Source organism: Nicotiana sylvestris, chromosome 11, assembly GCF_000393655.2.
Source record: "Nicotiana sylvestris chromosome 11, ASM39365v2, whole genome shotgun sequence".
Lineage (NCBI taxonomy): Eukaryota > Viridiplantae > Streptophyta > Magnoliopsida > Solanales > Solanaceae > Nicotiana > Nicotiana sylvestris.
In genome coordinates this window covers 46,087,938-46,107,589 of record NC_091067.1, presented here as the reverse complement: position 1 = coordinate 46,107,589, position 19,652 = coordinate 46,087,938, and the positions used below count along the sequence as shown (strand labels likewise).

The following is a 19,652-nucleotide window of genomic DNA, read 5'->3' as shown; positions in this document are numbered from 1 at the left end:
TTTATCAATTGATTCAACAAGGTTGTAGTAAATAGTAATTACCCAAAAACAATAAAGATAAATTGTCATCATAGACGCAAGATAATCTAAATAAGCAAAAAATAGATTTAGAATGCACTTGAAATAACCTTTTAAACAAAGACGATTTAGACGAGAAAAATTAAATTAGACAAAACTCACGTAGATTTATTGTTTCTCTTTTAAACTTTAGAGTCGAGAATTGGCAATCTCGAATCTGCAAGCTTACTTGCTGCTATATTTTTGTTTTAAATTGAGTGTTGGAATATTGCCTGTCATAGAGCGAAATAGATAATAGAGGATTTATACAAGTGAAATAACTAATTAGAGAGAAATAGATTATAGAGGATTTATGTAATTGTGTATACGGTGAAATCATGTGCCCCGATTTAGTAGGCTCGAGACGTCGCACCGAGGGTAGGAGTTCGATAAAGATCAAGTCCGGGATCGAAGGCAGAATAAGAGGCTCGAAGACTTCAGTGTTCAAGGAATATCGGAGCCAAGTATGATCGACTCCGAGATAGTGCCATTATGAGTTTGTTACAGAAGGACAAGATTCTCGCCACGTCACCAAGATCATGGCGTAAATTCCAGAATAGATTTGTACGAATTAGTACAAATCTGCACCAGGCAGTTATACAACCATCCTAATAAGATTTCTTACTGTAAATGAAAATGTACCTTATTTAGGGATCCCCTCCTATATAAAGGGGACCCCAATCATTTTTAAAGATCATCTAATCATTGGAAAAGAATATACTACCCTACTTTTTGCTCATTGTTCATCGGAATTGTCCTTTAGTTTTACTATTCTTGCTTTATTGTTCTAGCTCGTCTCGAAGTTACTAGGCTCGAGGTCAAGACTGACCTATCTACTGGTTTGATCTTACTTATTTTCTTCATCTATACTTCATATTTCTTGATTATTAATTGGTATTGAACTAAATCACGTATCTTTAAAACCACAAATTAAATTTAATTGTTACTCGTATTTTTTAGGGAAACAATTTGGCGTCTACCGTGGGACTAAAGATAATAGTGATTATTTCATTACTGATTCTCATAACACACGTTATTTTTACACTTTTTCTTGTCAAGAATTTTTGATTCTCATGTTGAACATGTCTAGCTCACAAAACGCACATGTTCATGACAACGAAGGTCTTGGGTTCCCCGGAGAAAATGACAACATAGTTGCTCTGGGGGGTCGATGTACCACCAATAAACCCTGGGAAAGTGCCACATGTAGAACCAGTGGATGTTAGTTCACACATTTCTTTGAATGCAGATCTAGGTGTAGACCTCGGAGCAAGTGTACGCAAGGAAGTCTGATATGGTGGTAGAGAACACCGGGTGTAGGAGATGGAGGAATCAGCCTCCAAGTGATATTCGAGATGCTACAAGCTCAACAAATTGCCATTGCTCAACTTCAAAATCAGAATAAAACTCCAAGTGTAGCCGAACCAGAGAATACTCGACGTACTGAACCGGTGCCGGAAAGATCAAACGAGTCCGGATAAAAGAAGATTGAGGATAATGACAAAAAGGTGGAGACTTATAACTCCCATGTTGATCAAATACCGGGGGCACCACCAGTCTTGAAATGTTTGGATGCCAAAAAGTTCATACAAAAGCCGTTCCCTCCGAGTGCGGCTCTGATGCCCATCCCCAAGAAGTTCCGTATGCTTGATATACCAAAATATAACGGGACAACCGACCCTAACGAGCATATTACTTTATACACTTGCGGGATCAAAGAAGATGACTTAAATGACGACGAGATCGAATCAATATTGTTGAAAAATTTTGGGGGAACATTGTCGAAAGAAGCCATGATTTGGTACCACAACTTGCCCCCAAACTCTATTGATTCATTTGCTATGTTAGCGAATGCCTTCGTGAAAGCACACGCTAGGGACATAAAGATGGCAACAAGGAAATCGAACGTTTTCAAGATAAAACAGCGGAATGACGAGATGTTAAGGGGGTTCGTGTCTAGGTTTCAGATGGAGCGAATAGAACTACCACCGATCTTTGATGACTGGGCAGTACAAGCTTTTATGCAGGGTTTGAATGAAATAAGTGCGATTGCGTCTCGATAATTAAAGCAGAATCTAATAGAGTACCCAGCTGTGACGTGGTCGGACGTACATAACCGTTACCAATCAAAGATTAGGGTCGAGGACAACTAGTTAGGAACCCCCTCGGGCTCAGTTCATCCTAATAGGTCGGCAGCTAAGTCCCCGAGGGATATAGATAAGGAATCATGATCCAACAAAGAACGATATCAACCATATGTCTATCGGAGAAACAACGGCTCGGGTCGTAATATAACAACGACTCAGTTCATCCTAACAGGTCGACAGCTAATCCCCCAAGGGATATAGATAGGGAATCATGATCCAATAAAGAACGGTATCAGCCATATATCAATCGGAGAAACAACAGCTCGGGTCGTAACATACCTCGAAATGATCGGAGAAATGATCAAGGTAAAAGCCCTCGGGACTAATGAGTAAGAATGGGTTCGATAAACATACCAACCCCACGGAGGCACCTTGATTGTTAGAGTATTATTTCAGTGTAGACGCATAAGGGATTGTGTTAGCTATTGGAAGGATCAAAGATACCAAGTGGCCCAAGCCTATACAAACCGATCCCTCTCAAAGGAATCCGAACTTGATGTGTACTATCATGGCACACATGGCCATAGAACCGAAGACTGCAAGCAACTAAGAGAGGAGGTAGCTCAGTTGTTCAACGAGGGTCACCTTCGAGAATTTCTCATCGATCGAGCTAGGAACCACTTCAGGGAGAGATATGCAAGAAAAAATGAGCAGGAAGAACCACATCATGTAATCCACATGATCGTAGGCGATGTCGATGTCCCACAAAGACCTGTATTCAAACGCACCAAGGTGTCGATCATCAGATAAAAATGGACTCGGAGCTATATGCCCGAGGATGCTCTATCATTCTATGATGATGAAGCAGAAGGCATATCTCAGCCGCACAATGACGCCCTAGTAATCTCTTTCTTTTAAATAAAACTCAAGTTAAACATGTTCTAGTGGATCCAGGTAGCTCAACAAATATAATCAGATCGAGGGTCATAGAGCAGCTCGGCCTGCAAGACCAAATTGTACCAGCATCCCGAGTCCTAAATGGTTCAACATGGCAAGCAAAATAAAGAAGGTGGAGATCATCCTACCAATGAATATGGCCGAAAACATTCAAGATACAAAATTCCATATCATCGAAGGCGACATGAGGTATAATACACTTCTCGAGAGGCCGTGGATCCACAACATGAGGGTAGTACCTTCGACCCTTCACAAGATGATGAAATTCCTCACAGAGGATGGTGTAAAAACGGTATATGGAGAACAACATGCCGCAAAGGAAATGTTTGCAGTAGATGAAGTGACACCGATACCGATGCAATCACCGATCCCAGTCCCGATCAAGCCGGAGGAATAGGTAATCGAAGACGAAGAAGAGGATTTTCTTACTCTGATTAACCCCCGAACTCAGGAAAAAACTCATTCAATTTCTTATTGATAATATGGATTGCTTTGCTTGGTCCCATTTAGATATGACAGGAATTCCATCGGAAATAACAACACACCGGCTAAGCCTCGATCCGAGGTTCAAACCGGTCAAGCAAAAAAGAGGCCCCAGTCCGAGGTAAAGCACACGTTCATAAAGGACGAGGTAACCAAACTTCTTAAAATAGGGTCTATTCAGGAGGTAAAATACCCTGAATGGTTAGCCAACATAGTTGTAGTTCCTAAAAAAGGAAACAAACTTAGAATGTGCATAGATTATAAAGATTTAAACAAGGCATGCCCTAAAGACTCTTTTCCATTGCCTAACATCGATCACATGATTGGATCCACGACCAGACACGAGATTCTAACCTTTCTCGATGCCTACTCCGGGTATAATCAAATTCGGATGAACCTGGAGGACCAGGAGAAGACCTCGTTTATCACTAAGTTTGGAGCATACTGTTACAATGTAATGCCCTTCAGGCTAAAAAATGCTGGAGCCACATATCAACGCTTAGTTAACAACATGTTCAAGGAACATATAGGTAAAACGATGGAAGTTTACATTAATGATATGTTTGTTAAGTCCCTGCGCGCAGAGGACCATTTAACTAATTTGCATGAAATATTCAAAATCTTGAGGAAGTACAACATGAAACTTAACCCGAAAAAATGTGCCTTCGGAGTTGGCTCGGCAAGTTTTTTGGCTTCATGGTGTCGCGCCCCCTTTTCCCTCGAGGAGTCCAGGTTTTGACATTTATTGGGAACAACTCATTTTCTTTTGGGAATTGGGTATTTGAATTTGAAGAGTCGCCACCTAACGGATTTAAGGTGCGTTTGGGAACCTAGAGCAAATAACTCGTAAAATCGGTTTGCATTACCAGAGACTTGGGTAAGGCTTGAAATAACCTTAAGGGGAAGGTGTTAGTCACCCCTCGAGGTCTACACCCAGCCAAACTTATTTTTTGTGAATTAGTTATTTAACAGATAGACAGTCTAAGCACACATATAAGATAAAGGAGATTTAATAGATAAGTAGTCTAAGCACACATATGCAAATAAGATGAGGTAAGTCCTAAGTTTGTTAGCCTATAGGATCACATCTGTACAATACCAAGTAAACCTTCCTCAATTAGAGGAGTTACACGTGGCATTAGCGCACATGTCATCATATCCTTTACTACCCAATTACCCTCCCCTTGGTCATAGCCTAAAGCGTTCTAGTAAACTTAATATGTATCCTATGCATACACTACTCGTCCCTTTATTTATATAGTCCCAGAGATATTTAGGACTTCTAGTTAAGGTGGACCTAGACTCTCCTACAATAATTAAAAGGAGAAAACTCTAGGTGACAAACAAAAAACGTAAGACTAGACCAATGATAGAACTGTTAAAAGGCTCACATTTTACCTCCACAAATAGAGCATGCAAGTGCACGTCTCAAACAACAGTGTTTCAGACACTTCTAAAAAAATCCTAATAACAGGATATCTAGGTGAGCACAAATCAAAACATATGCAAAGTTTTATTAAAGCAGTGAACCAATACCTAATCAGTTGCCTACTGATTTTAGAGGGGATTACTAAATCTAGACAGTTAACAAAAGCACAGTTTTACAGCTTACAGGATTTTAATTGCCCTACAGGCTTGCCTAGGCATGTATCGGTGATGTCCTATAAACATGGTATCTAATTAATAGGAAGTACAATAAACCAGTAAACAATTTTGAACAGGCAGTTTGGTTCATTAGACCCTATAGGCATGCTGTCTAGATGTGAGGACTGATTTAGAGAATGGAAACTAAATGCCACAATTAGTTTTAAAACCTTGTTGGCATGCAAAGACTGATTTTAAATTATAGGCAAAGTGTCCAGAATGCAAGATTGATTTTACCCTATAAGCATGGTTTCTAAATGCTAAATATGCTGAAATCCTATTTAGCATGACTCCCAAATGTAGGAGATTGATTTGAAACTTATAGGCATGATATCTAAAAGTGCAAGATTGATTTTTTAACTTATAGTCATGGTATCTAAAATGCACGCAAACAAACAACACAATGATATGATTTCTGATTGCAAAAGTTGATTTGAACCCTATAGATATGATATCTAGAAAGAACACAAGTGATGAACATTGCAATGTCCTATAGGCATGGTTTCTAGGATGTTCCGTTGGGCCTTTCGAACATTAGATGCCCTTTCCAAGGTTTAAGCCTTAGCAATCTCAATTTGCTGCTGCCAATCCTTAGCAAACTTGTAAGCAGAGGGGCCCCTTCCCGTGTAGCCGGCGACAACCGTGTGGGGAGCCAAAGGTTGTTGGCCTATCGCTAACTCGAACAGACAGATGCAGAGCTTTCTTGCAAGTTTTAGCAGAATTGTGCTACGTCCATCAACTACACTAATTTTAAAACCTACAGGCATGATATCTACCCGTTCCCAACAAAAATCTGTATAATAATTCCTCCCAGTTTTACTAATTTCCCCAATATCTATTTACAAAGAAATTAATATTACAACCCCAACGTAAATGAATTATAGGAATAAAAAACATTATACTATAGGGAGCCTCGATAGGCCCAAACAAAACCTGGGAAACTAGGCCTTCAAATAGTCCCAAGTACCATATCTCATAGTGCAAGAGAGGGTACCCTGGTGTGTCAAAGTTCCCAAGGGCCTCAGGGACCCAAGTCAGTGCTTACACCAAGGTCCTCTTTAAAGATCCACAACTCATGCAGTGTGGAGTAGCCAACCCCAGTGTGTCAAAGTTCAGAGGGGGCTCATGGACTCCATATCAATCCTTACACTGGAGGGGTAGGACTTTAGAAGTTCTAAGAATTTTGAAGTGGATAGTTATTTATAAGAGTAGTTTGGAGAAAAGCAGTTTTATACTTTCAGGAAACAAGAAGCAAACAGAGTCATTCAATATCTGGAACTTAGGCAAAAGTTCCAGCAAACAAACAACATTTTGAAATAGAATTACTTTTAGCCATTACTATGTGACCAAACACAAAGACAAGGCATGCTGAGGATCAAACAATCACATACAAAGGGGCAGTAGGGATTGAGGAGCAAAGTTGTGAAAGGTGAACATCTAGATATAGAGGCCATGCTAGTAAGGAAGTAGACAAAACATAGATCTAATTTAGACATGAGTAAACATGCAAATTTGTTGAAAGTAGAAACACATAATTCTAATTAAAAATAGAAGTAAACATGCTATTGTAGTAAACACATGTATTGGGCAGTAGTAGGCATGCTAGTGCAGTAAACACATAGATTGAACATTAATAGATATGCTAGGAAACACATAGTTAGACATGTTATTGAACATATGGATTGAACAGAAGTAACCACGTAGATTAGACAAAAACAATCATGTTAGTAAACACATGGATTAAATAAAAGTAAACATGCTGGTAAACATATGAATTTAAACATAAGTAAACAAGCTGATAAACACATGGATTTAAACAAGAGTGAACATGCTGATAAACACACATATTAATTAAATGTCAGTAGTAGAGGCATACCAGTTGGAACTTTGCCATAAAAGAGTGAAGTAAAGAGGATCCAAGATCTAGTCTTGTCTTCCAGCCGACTAGATAGTGCAGTAGACATGTAACAGCAGTTTGCAGTAAAGAGAAAGCAAGAATTTTAAGTATTTTTGCTTAGGTATGGGTGTGTGTATATATTTGAAACAGAGTCTTGTACTTATAAGAGTCGAGTAGTGTAAAGTAAATAAGGCAAGGCCGCTTAATATTCTAAATAAGGTAAGGAAAGCAATCAAATAATCAATTAAGCTTGACAGGGAAGATAATCAGGGAATTATTCCCATAAATAACTCGATTTGAGTTTCAAATAAGGCAAGGTAGCTTAATATTGTAAATAAGGTAAGGAAAGCAATCAAAGAGTCAATTAAGCTTGACAGGGAAGACAAACAGGGAATTATTCCCATAAATAACTTGGATTAAGTTTCAAATAAGGCAAGAAGTGGGTCTAACAACCAATTAAGGTTAAAACCCATAAATCAATCAATCAATCACACAAATAAGGTAACCTGAGCAATTAGAGACCATTCTGGGATCAAACAACCCCGTAAATAGGCAAGAGACGTTAATTAGAAATCTCATGATTAAGGAAAGCAAGCAGAAATTTAGTAAATCATTTCAGCAAAAATGAAACCCTAGATAATTGAGTCAGTCAGTCAATTATTCAAAACAATAACGGGCAAAATGTTGAAGCAAACAATGAACAGTCAAACAATCAAACATAGAACATAGTCATTACCGAAATATTAAACAAAAACATAAGAAATTTCGGAAAAGCCTTTTGCAAGAACAGACGAAGTAGAAACCCTAATTTTGAAAATACTTAGAGTCAAGTAACAGTAAAGGAATCAGATGACTCTTAAAGAAAACGATCATGGAAACTTGAAACCACTTCAAACACAGAGATTTGACCAACCAATAATCAAGGAAACCAAAACCCTAAAATAACAAAGTATCGAAATCGATTGACAGTAAGAAACAAGAGATCTTTAAATAAAAGTCATTGAAGAACTCAGAATCATTCCAAATCTACAAAGATCTGGACAAATTCATGTCCAAAGATTAGGGTTTTGAGGAAAAAAAGGGAAGGGTAATGGGAATCTAGTTTTGAACCAGAGATTTGCACCATAAACATCGAGATAGTAGCACTCACAAACGGAGGTGAACGTAGGCTGACTCTTATTGAACAAGATCTGGGCGAAATCTTTGGGATTTCTTTCATGGAATAGAAAAATCGAACAACCAGAAGAAGTTGGAGACCAATGGAGGTCTGAAACAATCGTGGAACCTCATAGAACATGTAGGAATCTCAGGGATTATGGTTAGGTTTTGGTGGTGGCGATTAGGGTTAGGGTTGTGTCTCAGAGAGAACGGAGAGGAGAGAATTTTAGGGCGGCTGAACGGGAGAAAATGATTAGGGTTTAGGGGTCTTTTGGACAAAAAAAAGAAAAGGGGGAACGGTGGCCGTTGATCTTTGTGATCAAAGGCCAAGATCAAAGGAGTTTGGGGCCGAGTAGAGTCTTTAGATTTGGGATGAGGTGAATTTGGTCCTAGTTCTAATTGGATTTGGATTGGGGAGTTGAAATTGGGATGGTTTTATAGGCTAGGTCCGAAAAATAAAAAAGGCTATTTGTTAAATACTCAATTAATTGATAAAAATAATTTTAAAAATAATTAACAGATTATAAAAATAATTTTCATGCCTATAAATGTTTTAAAATAATTACTTAGTATTTAAAAAATACAAAAAGTTATTTTCTAGTAAAATCATATAATAATGCATGCATGGGCTATAATTGCAAAGTTATTGCAATTATAATCCCAAAAATGCAAATATGGCTATTTGTGAAATAATTAAAACTTAGTATATATTGAAATGATAAAATTCAAAATTATTATAAAACTATTTGTGATGCAATTAGTAATTGCTTATATAAATAAAAATACTGGGATAAATTAATTAAAACCCTTAAAATGCAGAAATTATGAAAAAATATTAATTGATGTTAATGCATAGTTTTGGAGGTATATATGCATTTTGAAAAAATATTATAGGGAAAAATTGGGTATCAACACATGGTATCTAATCGAGGAATCGAGATCAGCCTGATAAAATCAAGGCCATCGAAGATATCACCATCGTGGATAGCGTGAAAGCCGTGCAAAGACTAACAGGACGAATAATTGCCTTGGGTCGATTTATTTCGAGTTCATTGGATCAAAGTCATAGATTCTTTTCCTTTCTCAAAAAGAAAAAGGACTTCACATCGACCCCAGAATGCCAGTATGCCTTAGAAGAATTGAAGCGATACCTATCAAGCCCACCTTTGCTTCACACCCTGAAGGTAGATGAAAAGCTTTACCTATATTTGGCAGTATCTGAGATAGCGGTAAGTGGAGTACTAGTTTGAGAAGATCAAGGTATGCAATTCCCTGTTTATTATGCAAGTCGAAATCTGGGAGATGCTGAAACTAGATACCTTTACTTAGAAAAATTAGCACTTGCATTAATCAGCGCATCTAGAAAGTTAAAGCCATATTTTCAATGTCATCCCATATGTGTATTAACCACTTATCCCCTTCGAAATGTTTTGCATAAGCTCAAACTATCGGGCCGGTTAGCCAAATGGGCCATCGAACTTAGCGGATACGATATCGAATATCAACCCCGAACGGCCATCAAGTCTCAGATCCTAGCTGACTTCGTGGACGACTTTACGTCGACCCTCGTACCCGAAGTAGAAAAAGAACTTCTGTTGGGATCGGGTACATCATCGGGGGTATGAACCCTTTTCACGGACGGTGCCTTGAATGTGAAAGAGTCCGGGCTCAGCATTGTTTTGAAGCCACCAACATGTAGTACTATTAGACAATCTATCAAAACTTCTAAATTGACTAACAATGAGGCCATGTACGAGGCAATGATTGCAGGTCTCGAGCTAGCTAAGAGCTTGGGGGCAGAGGTCATCGAGGCCAAATGCGACTCTCTATTGGTGGTGAACCAAGTAAATAAGAGTTTCGAGGTTCGAGAAGATAGAATGCAGAGGTACTTAGACAAACTACAGGTGACGTTGCACCGCTTCAAGGAATGGACCCTGGATCATGTGCCTCAAGAGAAAAATAGTAAGGCCGATGAGCTTGCAAATCTGGGATCGTTGGTCGAAGAAGACGACATTGTCCCCGGGACTGTCGTTCAGTTATCGAGATCTGTGGTCGAGGAAGGTCATGCCGAAATAAATTCCACGAGCTTGATTTGGATTTGAGAAATAAGTATATCAATTATTTGAAAAATGGAAAGCTCCTGTCGGATCATAAAGAATCGAAGGCTCTGCGAACCAAGGCTGCTAGGTTCACACTAGATGGGGATGGAACATTATACAGAAGAACGTTCGATGGGCCATTAGCGGTATGTAGGGCCAGGGGACACCGATTATGTTATTCGAGAAGTCCACGGAGGTACTTGTGGAAATAACTCCGGCGCCGAGTCTTTGATTCACAAAATTATTAGAGCAGGGTATTAATGGGACAACATGGAAAAAGATACTAAGGAATTTTGTCAACAAGTGTGATAAGTGCTAAAGGTTTGCACCGATGATCCATCAGCCCAGAGAACAACTCCACTCAGTCCTATCCCCATGGACTTTCATGAAATAGGGAATGGACATAGTCGGCCCTCTACCAACGGCCTATGTAAAGCAAAATTTATTTTGTTTATGACTGATTATTTTTCCAAATAGGTGGAAGCACAGACCTTCGAGAAGGTCATAGAAAAAGAAGTTATTGACTTCATCTGAGATCACATCATATGCCTGTTTGGGATACCTACCGAGATTGTATGTGACAATGGAAAGCAGTTCATCGGCAGCAAAGTGATGAGGTTCCTCGAAGCGCACAAGATAAAGAGGATCTTATCAACACCATACCACCCAACTGGAAATGGACAGGCCAAGTCAACAAACAAAACCATCATTCAAAACCTAAAGAAAAGGTTGGACGATGCAATGGGAAAATGGAGAGAAGTTCTACCCGAGGATCTTTGGGCATATCGAACAACATTGAAGTCTAGCACAGGGGATACTCCGTTTTCTTTAGTATATGGCTCTGAGGACCTTATCACTATCGAGGTTGGGGAACCCAGCGCCAGGTTTCGACACATCTCAGAGGAGTCAAATCACGAGGCTATGAATACTAGCCTCGAGTTGTTAAATGAAAAACAAGAGGCATCACTTGTTCGGATGGCTGCATAGAAGCTAAGAATTGAGAGATACTACAATAGAAGGCCCAACCTTCGACACTTCGGAATCGGGGACTTAGTTCTACGGAAAGTCACCCTCAACACTCGAGACCCGAATGAAGGGAAACTAGGCCCGAATTGGGAAGGACCGTACCGAGTCCTCGGAGTTGTCGGTAAAGGATCTTACAAACTTAGCACAATAGAAGGTGAACAACTGCCGAACAATTGGAACATATCATTACTCAAACGATACTATTGCTAAGGTATGACTTTCTCTTTTTGTCCATTTGAATTTGAAACTAACCCATTGCATGTGTTCGATCGAAGCTATCGAAGTCACCTTTTTACACGAAGGCCTTAAGGTTTAAAGCATGCGTTGCACTTTTCTTCCCTTAGATCGGATTTTGTCCCAAATGGGTTTTACCGGCGAAGTTTTTAACGAGGCAACAACTATGTGCTACCTAAGGAGAACTCAGTAGTATCTAAGGCTTCTTTTCAATCAACCTCGAATACTGGGGGGCATCACCCTTGGAGGTTATATTTTCAAAGAATATACTTCACGCTAAAGAGGGCCTCGATAGGAAAACTTTGTAATGGGCCAAACGGTCAGATGAACTGTGTCCATATAATATAGTCGAGCCCCGATGGCAAGACATGTATGCATGTGCCAATCATTCAAAGAAGAATTCTTTCTTTATCAAAACACTTTGTGTCTCAAAAAATTCTATTATCATATGAACTCTACACTTATAATTCCACGAGAAACGGCCGAAGGGCCAGAACGCAAATATGCCCTAAATACTCGGGGACTTCCATTGGTAGTCAATGCATTTGAGTCATCGAAAACTCGAATTCATAAGATCTCAAAGAGGCATCCCTTGATATAAAGGCCATAGCCATCATACTCGGGGACTAACATTTCGAACAATTTCAAAAGGTTATCGGGAAACAAGTCTAAGAGACATACTTGAAGGCTATAGCCATATTAAAAACCACGGTCATATTAAAAGGCTATGTCCAAAATAATGCGGCTCGGAGATGTTCGACTTCTGCCATAAATTAAAGGCCTTCAAACACTTTGAAAAAACCGGTTAAATCAGGTTATTCCCAGCAAAAACAAATGATAAAGGGCTTCGATAAAATCAGCCCCCAAACAATTTAAAGGCTTCGATAACATCAGCCTTCGAAAAAACCTCAAGAGGCATTCGATTATGTTTACACAAACAAATTACAAATAAGGTTTTGATCCGTTGAACCTTCGAAAAACCCAACGAGTACAAAAAACACATGCTAAGGCATAGATAGATTTTTACTGAGTCTTTTAGCCAAAAAAGAGGGAAAAATTATAGCCGCTTTAGAGGCCGAATCTGCCCAACTTAAAGAGTCTAAGGGCCGACCTAAAGAGCCTAAGGGCCAAAATATATAGGGTTCGAGACCTTGCTCTCACTCAACTCGGACTCAAGGATCCCGACATCCCGAGCTCGCATCAAATCAAGCTTAGCTCGAGGATTAACAAAAACCTTAAGAGGTGTTATATTGATCCATAAAAAACCTAAGGGTTTCTTATGTTCTGAGTCCAAGCCAATATTTAAACTGATCATTAGAGTTATACATTAAATTTTTCACAAATGAAGACGAAACATAATTCAACACAAATCGAAGATGAAGCAAGGAGGTTCTTTATATTTATAAGTGATGTTTACAAAATATATTTACAACTCCCACGAGGGGCCCTTACACAAAAACAAAGAAACAAAAAAGAACCTAATCTATTTCGGGGCTACATCCCCGGAAGCAACATCCTCAGGAACTGCATCCTCAGGAGCTCTATCTTCGGGATCTCCTCTTCCTAGAGGACTCCATCTTCACCTTCCCCGCCCTCGAAACCACTCACAGCATCTTCATTATCAGAAGAAACAAGAAACCTGGCATCGGTTTCTAGCGCCTTTGCTTGGGCTATTTCTTTAGTAAGGTCAAATCCTCGGGCGTGGATTTCTTCGAGAGTCTCCCTCAGGGCTTGGCACTTGGCCAAATCATTACTTCGTTTTTCTCGGTCAGAGGCCTCCCTCAGCCCTGGTTAAACTGCCTCGACATCCCTTAAGTATACGGCGATGGTCTTATTAGCTGTAGCCTTCGTCTTCTCAACTTCAGCCTTGGCTTGTGCAGCTTCGACCCCGGCTTTGGCAAGCTCTACCTCTAACTCATCAATTTTCCTGGAGTAGGCCAAACTCTTCACTTTAGTGCCTCGGAGTTGAGTTTTAGCCGAGGTCAGTTGGGCTGTAACAGCTTCCTTATCGACAACGAGCCGATCCATGTTTTCTTTCCATCGGTGGCAATTAGTCTTAACTTGTTCAACCTTGCCCCTGAGCTGCCGAATCATCTCCAACTTTTGCTGCAGCTGATACATCAAAGTATTAGCCTCCTAAGTAAGGCCAAGAAGACCGTACTCTGTTAAAATTATAGTTACGTGCTTGTCTAGGTCAGCCTCGTTTCTTTGAGTTTTGGCCAAGTCAGCCCGAAGATCCTTGAGCTCCTCCTCTTTTTGGCTATAGAAGAGCCTCAAGGCCTTCTCTTCACCCGAAGCTTTCTTGAGCTCGGCCTCACATTGGCCCAGCTCGGCCTTAATCTTGGTAACGGCCTACTCGAAAAACAAAGAGATGTCAGTTAATACATAAGGAGAAGAAAACAAAGAATTTTTTGCAACAACAAAATTAGTGCTTACCCGGGAGAAGAGACGTCAAGCCTCTTCAAAGAGGGTGGATGCATCGTTAAGGTCAACAACATCCTCAACCCCGATGAAACAGTCTCGAAAAGGGTCTTTTTCGAGAACCTTGCTCGGGACGGGCGTTGGCAGAGCCCAAGAATCCTCTATTGCCTCCTAGGAGTAACATGGTAGAGAAGGTGAGTGACCCATTGTCACAGACCCGAGCTCCTCACTCGGGGTGTTCTGATTAGCTTCGGCCCTCTCAGCACTTGTTCCCTCTAGTGTATTTTTTGAAGGAGGGGGAATAATCTCGATATCGGGGGACTCGAGGGTTTTTCCCAAGTCTTTCTTCAAAGTTTATTCACCGAGAGGCAAGGTCTCGGTTTTGGAATACTTGACAGTTTCGACTGGTTTCCTAGTTCGGTGCACCAACGCCAACTCTTCGCCTTCATTCTCTTCGTCTTCCTAATATTGGATGGCTGAATCCAAATCCACATGGATAAGTTTCCTCTTTGGCCTTCGAGTAGGGGCCCTCTCACCTTAGGGATCTTCGGGATTCAAAGCCCTTTTTCTTTTGTTGTCTTTCCCCGGTTTTAGAACCGGGGACACGGTCTCTTCCCTGGACGGGGCTGGCCTCATTTCAGAGACATCCCCTATGCCTGCACAAATAAGCATGAGTGAGGTGGTATCACTAACAAAAGGAAAATATCAAAAACCTGAGAAGAGAACTTACCATGATGTTTGGCCTCCCATTTTCCCCTCGATAATTTGCGCCATTTGCGCTCATCGTACGAGGAGGTTGCAGCTAACTTTCAGACCCAGTCCTCAAGGTCGGGGATCGCGTGGAGAGTCCAAGCAATAGCTATAGAAGAGGTAAAGGCAGTATGAAACGTGAAAGTAGAATATGAATAGGTATTTGGAAAAGGACTTCACTTACAATTAAAGTTCCATTTCTCGGGAATGGCATCTTCTCCCTAAGGATGACATCCGAGGTCCTCACTCTGATAAACCAGCTCATCTAGCCTTGATTTTTGTCTTCGTCGTTACTAGCGAAGAAGGCTTTTTTTGATCCGCTTTGAAGCTTGATGAGACCTCGAAACAGCTGAGGCCGATACAACCGAATAAGATAATTGAGGGTAAGATCCAATCCCTCGGCCTTGCTAGAAAAATAGTGCAACATGATCACGAATCGCCAAAAGGAGGGATGGATCTAGTCGAGGGTAACCTCAAACCTTTTGCAGAAATCGATCATTACCAGATTGAGGGGATCCAGCATGAAAGGGTAAGTGTAAAAACTTAAGAACCCTTCCACGTGGGTAGTGATGTTCTCCTCGGGGTTTGGGATCTGTACCACAACCTCGTCTTCCCAGCCGCGATCCTTCTTTAAGGTTTTGAGGTACTTCTTCGATATTGAGCTAGTGTATCAAGATACATGTTCGCATCGGTCTAGGATATCGGGGGGATTTTCAACATTGAAGTTTTTCTTTATCACCCAAGGGCCGGGGGTGATTTCGTGAAAAGCCGACGGCGCCACCCGTTTGGCCGGCTGAGAAGTAGAAGAGGATGATGCTTTCTCTTTTTGGGGGAATGTTTTGGAAGTTTTAGCCATATATTTAAAATAAGGAATACAGGCGGTAGTAGAGCGTAGTGTTTTACGGGAGCTTGGCATTTTCCGGTGATCAAAGTAAGACATAGTGAGAAGAGAAAGAAATGAAGGGGAAAAGTAAGCAGAGTAAATACATTGAAGAGGTAAAGTTTTTAGTTCAAAAGAGGAACCCCATATTTATAGATGAGAGGCGACGGTTCAGCGGCGCTAGTGCCCGACCATTACTGGCATGCATTTAATGTTTTGGGAAAGTGAACCGACGGGATATTTCGGTTACTTCGAGCACTTACATCAGGATGATGATGTCATCATCAAGGGATCCGAAAAATCGAGGTTCAAATTATTTCTTATCATTTTACTCTAAGAAACGCGAGGACTATCTATATACAGTGAAATCATGTGCCCCCGATTTAGTAGGCTCTAGACGTCGCACCGAGGGTAAGAGTTCGATAAAGACCAAGCCCCGACTCGAAGGAAGAATAAGAGGCTCGAAGACCTCAGTGTTCAAGGAATATCGGAGCCAAGTATGACCGACTCCGAGATAGTGCCATTATGAGTTTGTTACAGAAGGACAAGATTCTCTCCACGTCCCCAAGATCATGGCGTAAATTCCGAAATAGATTTGTACGAATTAGTACAAATCCGTACCAGGCGGTTATACAACTGTCCTAATAAGATTCCTTACTGTAAATGGAAATGTACCTTATTTAGGGCTCCCCTCCTATATAAATGGGGCCCCAATCATTTGTAAAGATCATCTAATCATTGGAAAAGATTATACTACCCTACTTTTTGCTCATTATTCATCGAAATTGTCCTTTAGTTTTACTATTCTTGCTTTATTGTTCTAGCTCATCTCGAGGTCACTAGGCTCGAGGTCAAGACTGACTTATCTACTGGTTTGATCTTACTTATTTTCTTCATCTATACTTCATATTTGTTGATTATTAATTGGTATTGAACTAAATCACGCATCGTTAAAATCACAAATCAAATTTAATTGTTACTCGTATTTTTGAGGTAAACAAATTGAACTAAGTAATTTGAGATTCAGAAGTAACCTTGTTGGTTCAAATTAAAGTACTATTGCACCATAAACCTATTTATTTATTTCTAAAAATTACACGACTATTAGTAAATGGGTTGGGGGGCTTGCATGGACTGGGGATATCCGTTTTATACTCCATTACAAATGTTCTTTAGTTATATGACTTTTTTATGGTTAGTTTTTTAATCCATATTGTACTAATCATAAGAGATTATTTAGCCCATAGATAGAAACAAAGTAAAAATTGTACGTGGCGTCCCATTTGGTTGCCCCCATTTAACCTATACCCATTTTTTTAAAAAGTTTTAATTTGTACCCACTTTTTAAACAACTTCAGCCCCCTTTCTCCTCCTCCTTCTCCTTCTTCTTCTTCTTCTTCTTCTTCTTCTTCTTCTTCTTCTTCTTCTTCTTCTTCTTCTTCTTTCTACTGCTGCTGTTGGTGCTGCTATAAAAATTCAGTTCATGGGATGATTTTCATAAGTATTGTTGATACCTAATTTTCCCCATAATATTTTCAAACTGTTCCTTGGCATCAATTAGTATTTTTCATACAATTTATGCATTTTTAAAATATTTTTATTAATTTACCCCAGTATGTTATTTATAAAACAATCACTGATTGCATCATAAATAGTTTTATAATAATTTTTGTGGCTTAATTTTATCATTGGCATTTATACTAAGTTTTAATTATTGCACAAATAGCCACATTTGTATTTTTAGGATGCAATTGCAATTACTTTGCAAATATAGCCTATGCATGCATTATTACATTATATTACAAGAAAATAGCTTTTTATATTTTTAAAATATTAAGTAATTATTTTAAAATATTTCCAAGCATGAAAATTATTTTTACAGCATATTAGTTTTTTTTTATTTTTTTTTATTAATTAATGGGTATTTAACAAATGGCCCTCTTATTTTCGGATTTAGCCGAATTACCTAGCCCAATTTCAACCCCAATTCAATTGAACCAGGCCCAAAAATCACCCAGCCCAAACCATAACATCCGACCCGGCCCCAAACCCTTTCAATCTTGGCCGTTGATCACAGAGATCAATGGCCACCATCACCCCTTTCCTTTTTTAATTCCAATGAACCCCAAACCCTAGCCATTAGCCTACACCCGGCGCCCCTAAAACCCTCTCCTCTCCAATTCTCTCTGAAACAAAACCTAACACTAGACGCCGCCACCAAAACCAACCCTAATCCCTTTAATCCATGTTCGATCTATGGCTTCCCCTGGCTGTACGAGGCCTTTACTTGCCTCCTATTTTCCCTGATTGCTCGATTGTGTGGTTTCATGGAAGGACCTCGAAGAGATCTGGTCCAAATCTCATTCAAAACTCTTCAAAGAGCCTGTCTATGGACTGTGAGTGCTTTCCATCAAAGTTTCACGGCTCAAATCTTTGATGCAAAGGCCAGATTCTCTTTACCCTTTCTCTTTTCTTCAAGAAACCTAAAGTTTGGACTTGAATCGGTTCAAATCTTTGTATATCTGGAGTGATTCTGAGTTCATCACTGATTTTTCCTAAAAGTTCCCTTATTTTTTTTATTGGTTAATCGATTTTTGAACATTTTGTTATATTAGGGTTTGTTTTCTTATTGTTTGTTGGTCGAACCTATGGGTATCTGAAGTATTTTCAAACTTCCATGGCTATTCTTTTAGGGTTCTTTTACTCAACTACTACTATTTTTAAACACCACGATACTTCAGGTTTTGATTTCTATGATTTCTGTTTATTCCAATCTCTATGTGTTGACATGTTTTCAAGCTTTTCTTCTTTAAGTGTTTTCAAATTAGGGTTTCGAATTATTTTCTGTCTAATTTCTCTATGTTCCTTAAAGTTTCACTCAACCTATTTGTTTATGGGAATTGATATTTTCTTTCCAGAATTGTTGAGTGATTTGCTCCGTTAAAATTCATGTGCATGATTCTTGGTTATTTCCATGTTTATGACCTTAACTAGTCGTTCTTGCCTTATTTGACTGTTGTATATTTACTGATTCTTTACATGATTCTTTCCTTAATTAAACCCTTGGCTATTTTATTCTGAAGTTCCTTAGTTTGGTTTGATTTGAACTCCTTTCCTTAATAAGGCCTCTAATTCTTACTTCTTTACTCAATATAATCGAACCTCTTGCCTTAATTAGTTCCTGTCATTACAATTAGCTAATTAAGGGAGAAGACTATGCTGAACCTTTGTGTGATTGATTCCGAGATCCCTTAATTACTGATTATTGATTACTTTACCTTAGTTGCTCCACTCTTGAACTACTATATAAACTCTTTATTTTAACTTCTTAAACACGAACATTAGTTCATCAACTACTTTTACACTCTAAAAAAGTTCTCTGTTCTTCCTGCTACTAGTGATCTTCACCAATCTACCCGACTGTAAGCCAATGCTAGAAATTGCACAACACTTGTCTCACATCTTGTGTTCTCTTTCCCTAACTGGCATGCCTCTGATTAAATTTTAGAATCTTAACCTGTGTGTTTATTTATTACCTAGTTCATCAGACCTGAGTTCATTCCTACTTCTGTTTACTGCTTATCTAGCATGCTTAATACCCTTTGTTCAATATATGATTAGCATGTCTCCACTTTACTTGCTTGTTTACTATCTTGTTTAACATGTCTTACACTGTCTTATTCCATATATGATTAGCATGTTTGCCTGACTACTGTTTATCTAGCATGCCTAAACTTTGTTTTGTAAGTGTATGATTAGCATGTCTACACTTGTTAATACTTGTCTAGCATGTCCATTTAAGTTCTTGCATGTTCTGCCTTACTCCTACTAAGTTATCTAGTCTCTCTTGGGTAACTCTAGTTGTGTTGTTTATGTTCCCTCAGCATGTTTCTGTTGTGATCTTTGCTTCATGTTTCAATGACCTACATTACGTCTAACCTATTAGTTTTGTAGAATCC

General features: G+C 39.3%; 1 protein-coding gene across 1 annotated transcript; it reads left to right on the top strand.

Annotated features, from left to right (window-relative positions):
- The first annotated feature begins 10,994 nt into the window (after positions 1-10,994).
- Positions 10,995-11,369, top strand: LOC138881001 (uncharacterized). Its single transcript, XM_070161188.1, has one exon. It carries the CDS (start codon positions 10,995-10,997, stop codon positions 11,367-11,369), a length of 375 nt encoding a protein of 124 aa, XP_070017289.1.
- The last annotated feature ends 8,283 nt before the right edge of the window (positions 11,370-19,652 follow it).

Coding starts and splice junctions, on each gene's coding strand:
- LOC138881001 (XM_070161188.1), top strand. CDS start 10,995: ATGAGGTTCCTCGAAGCGCACAAGATAAAGAGGATCTTATCAACACCA.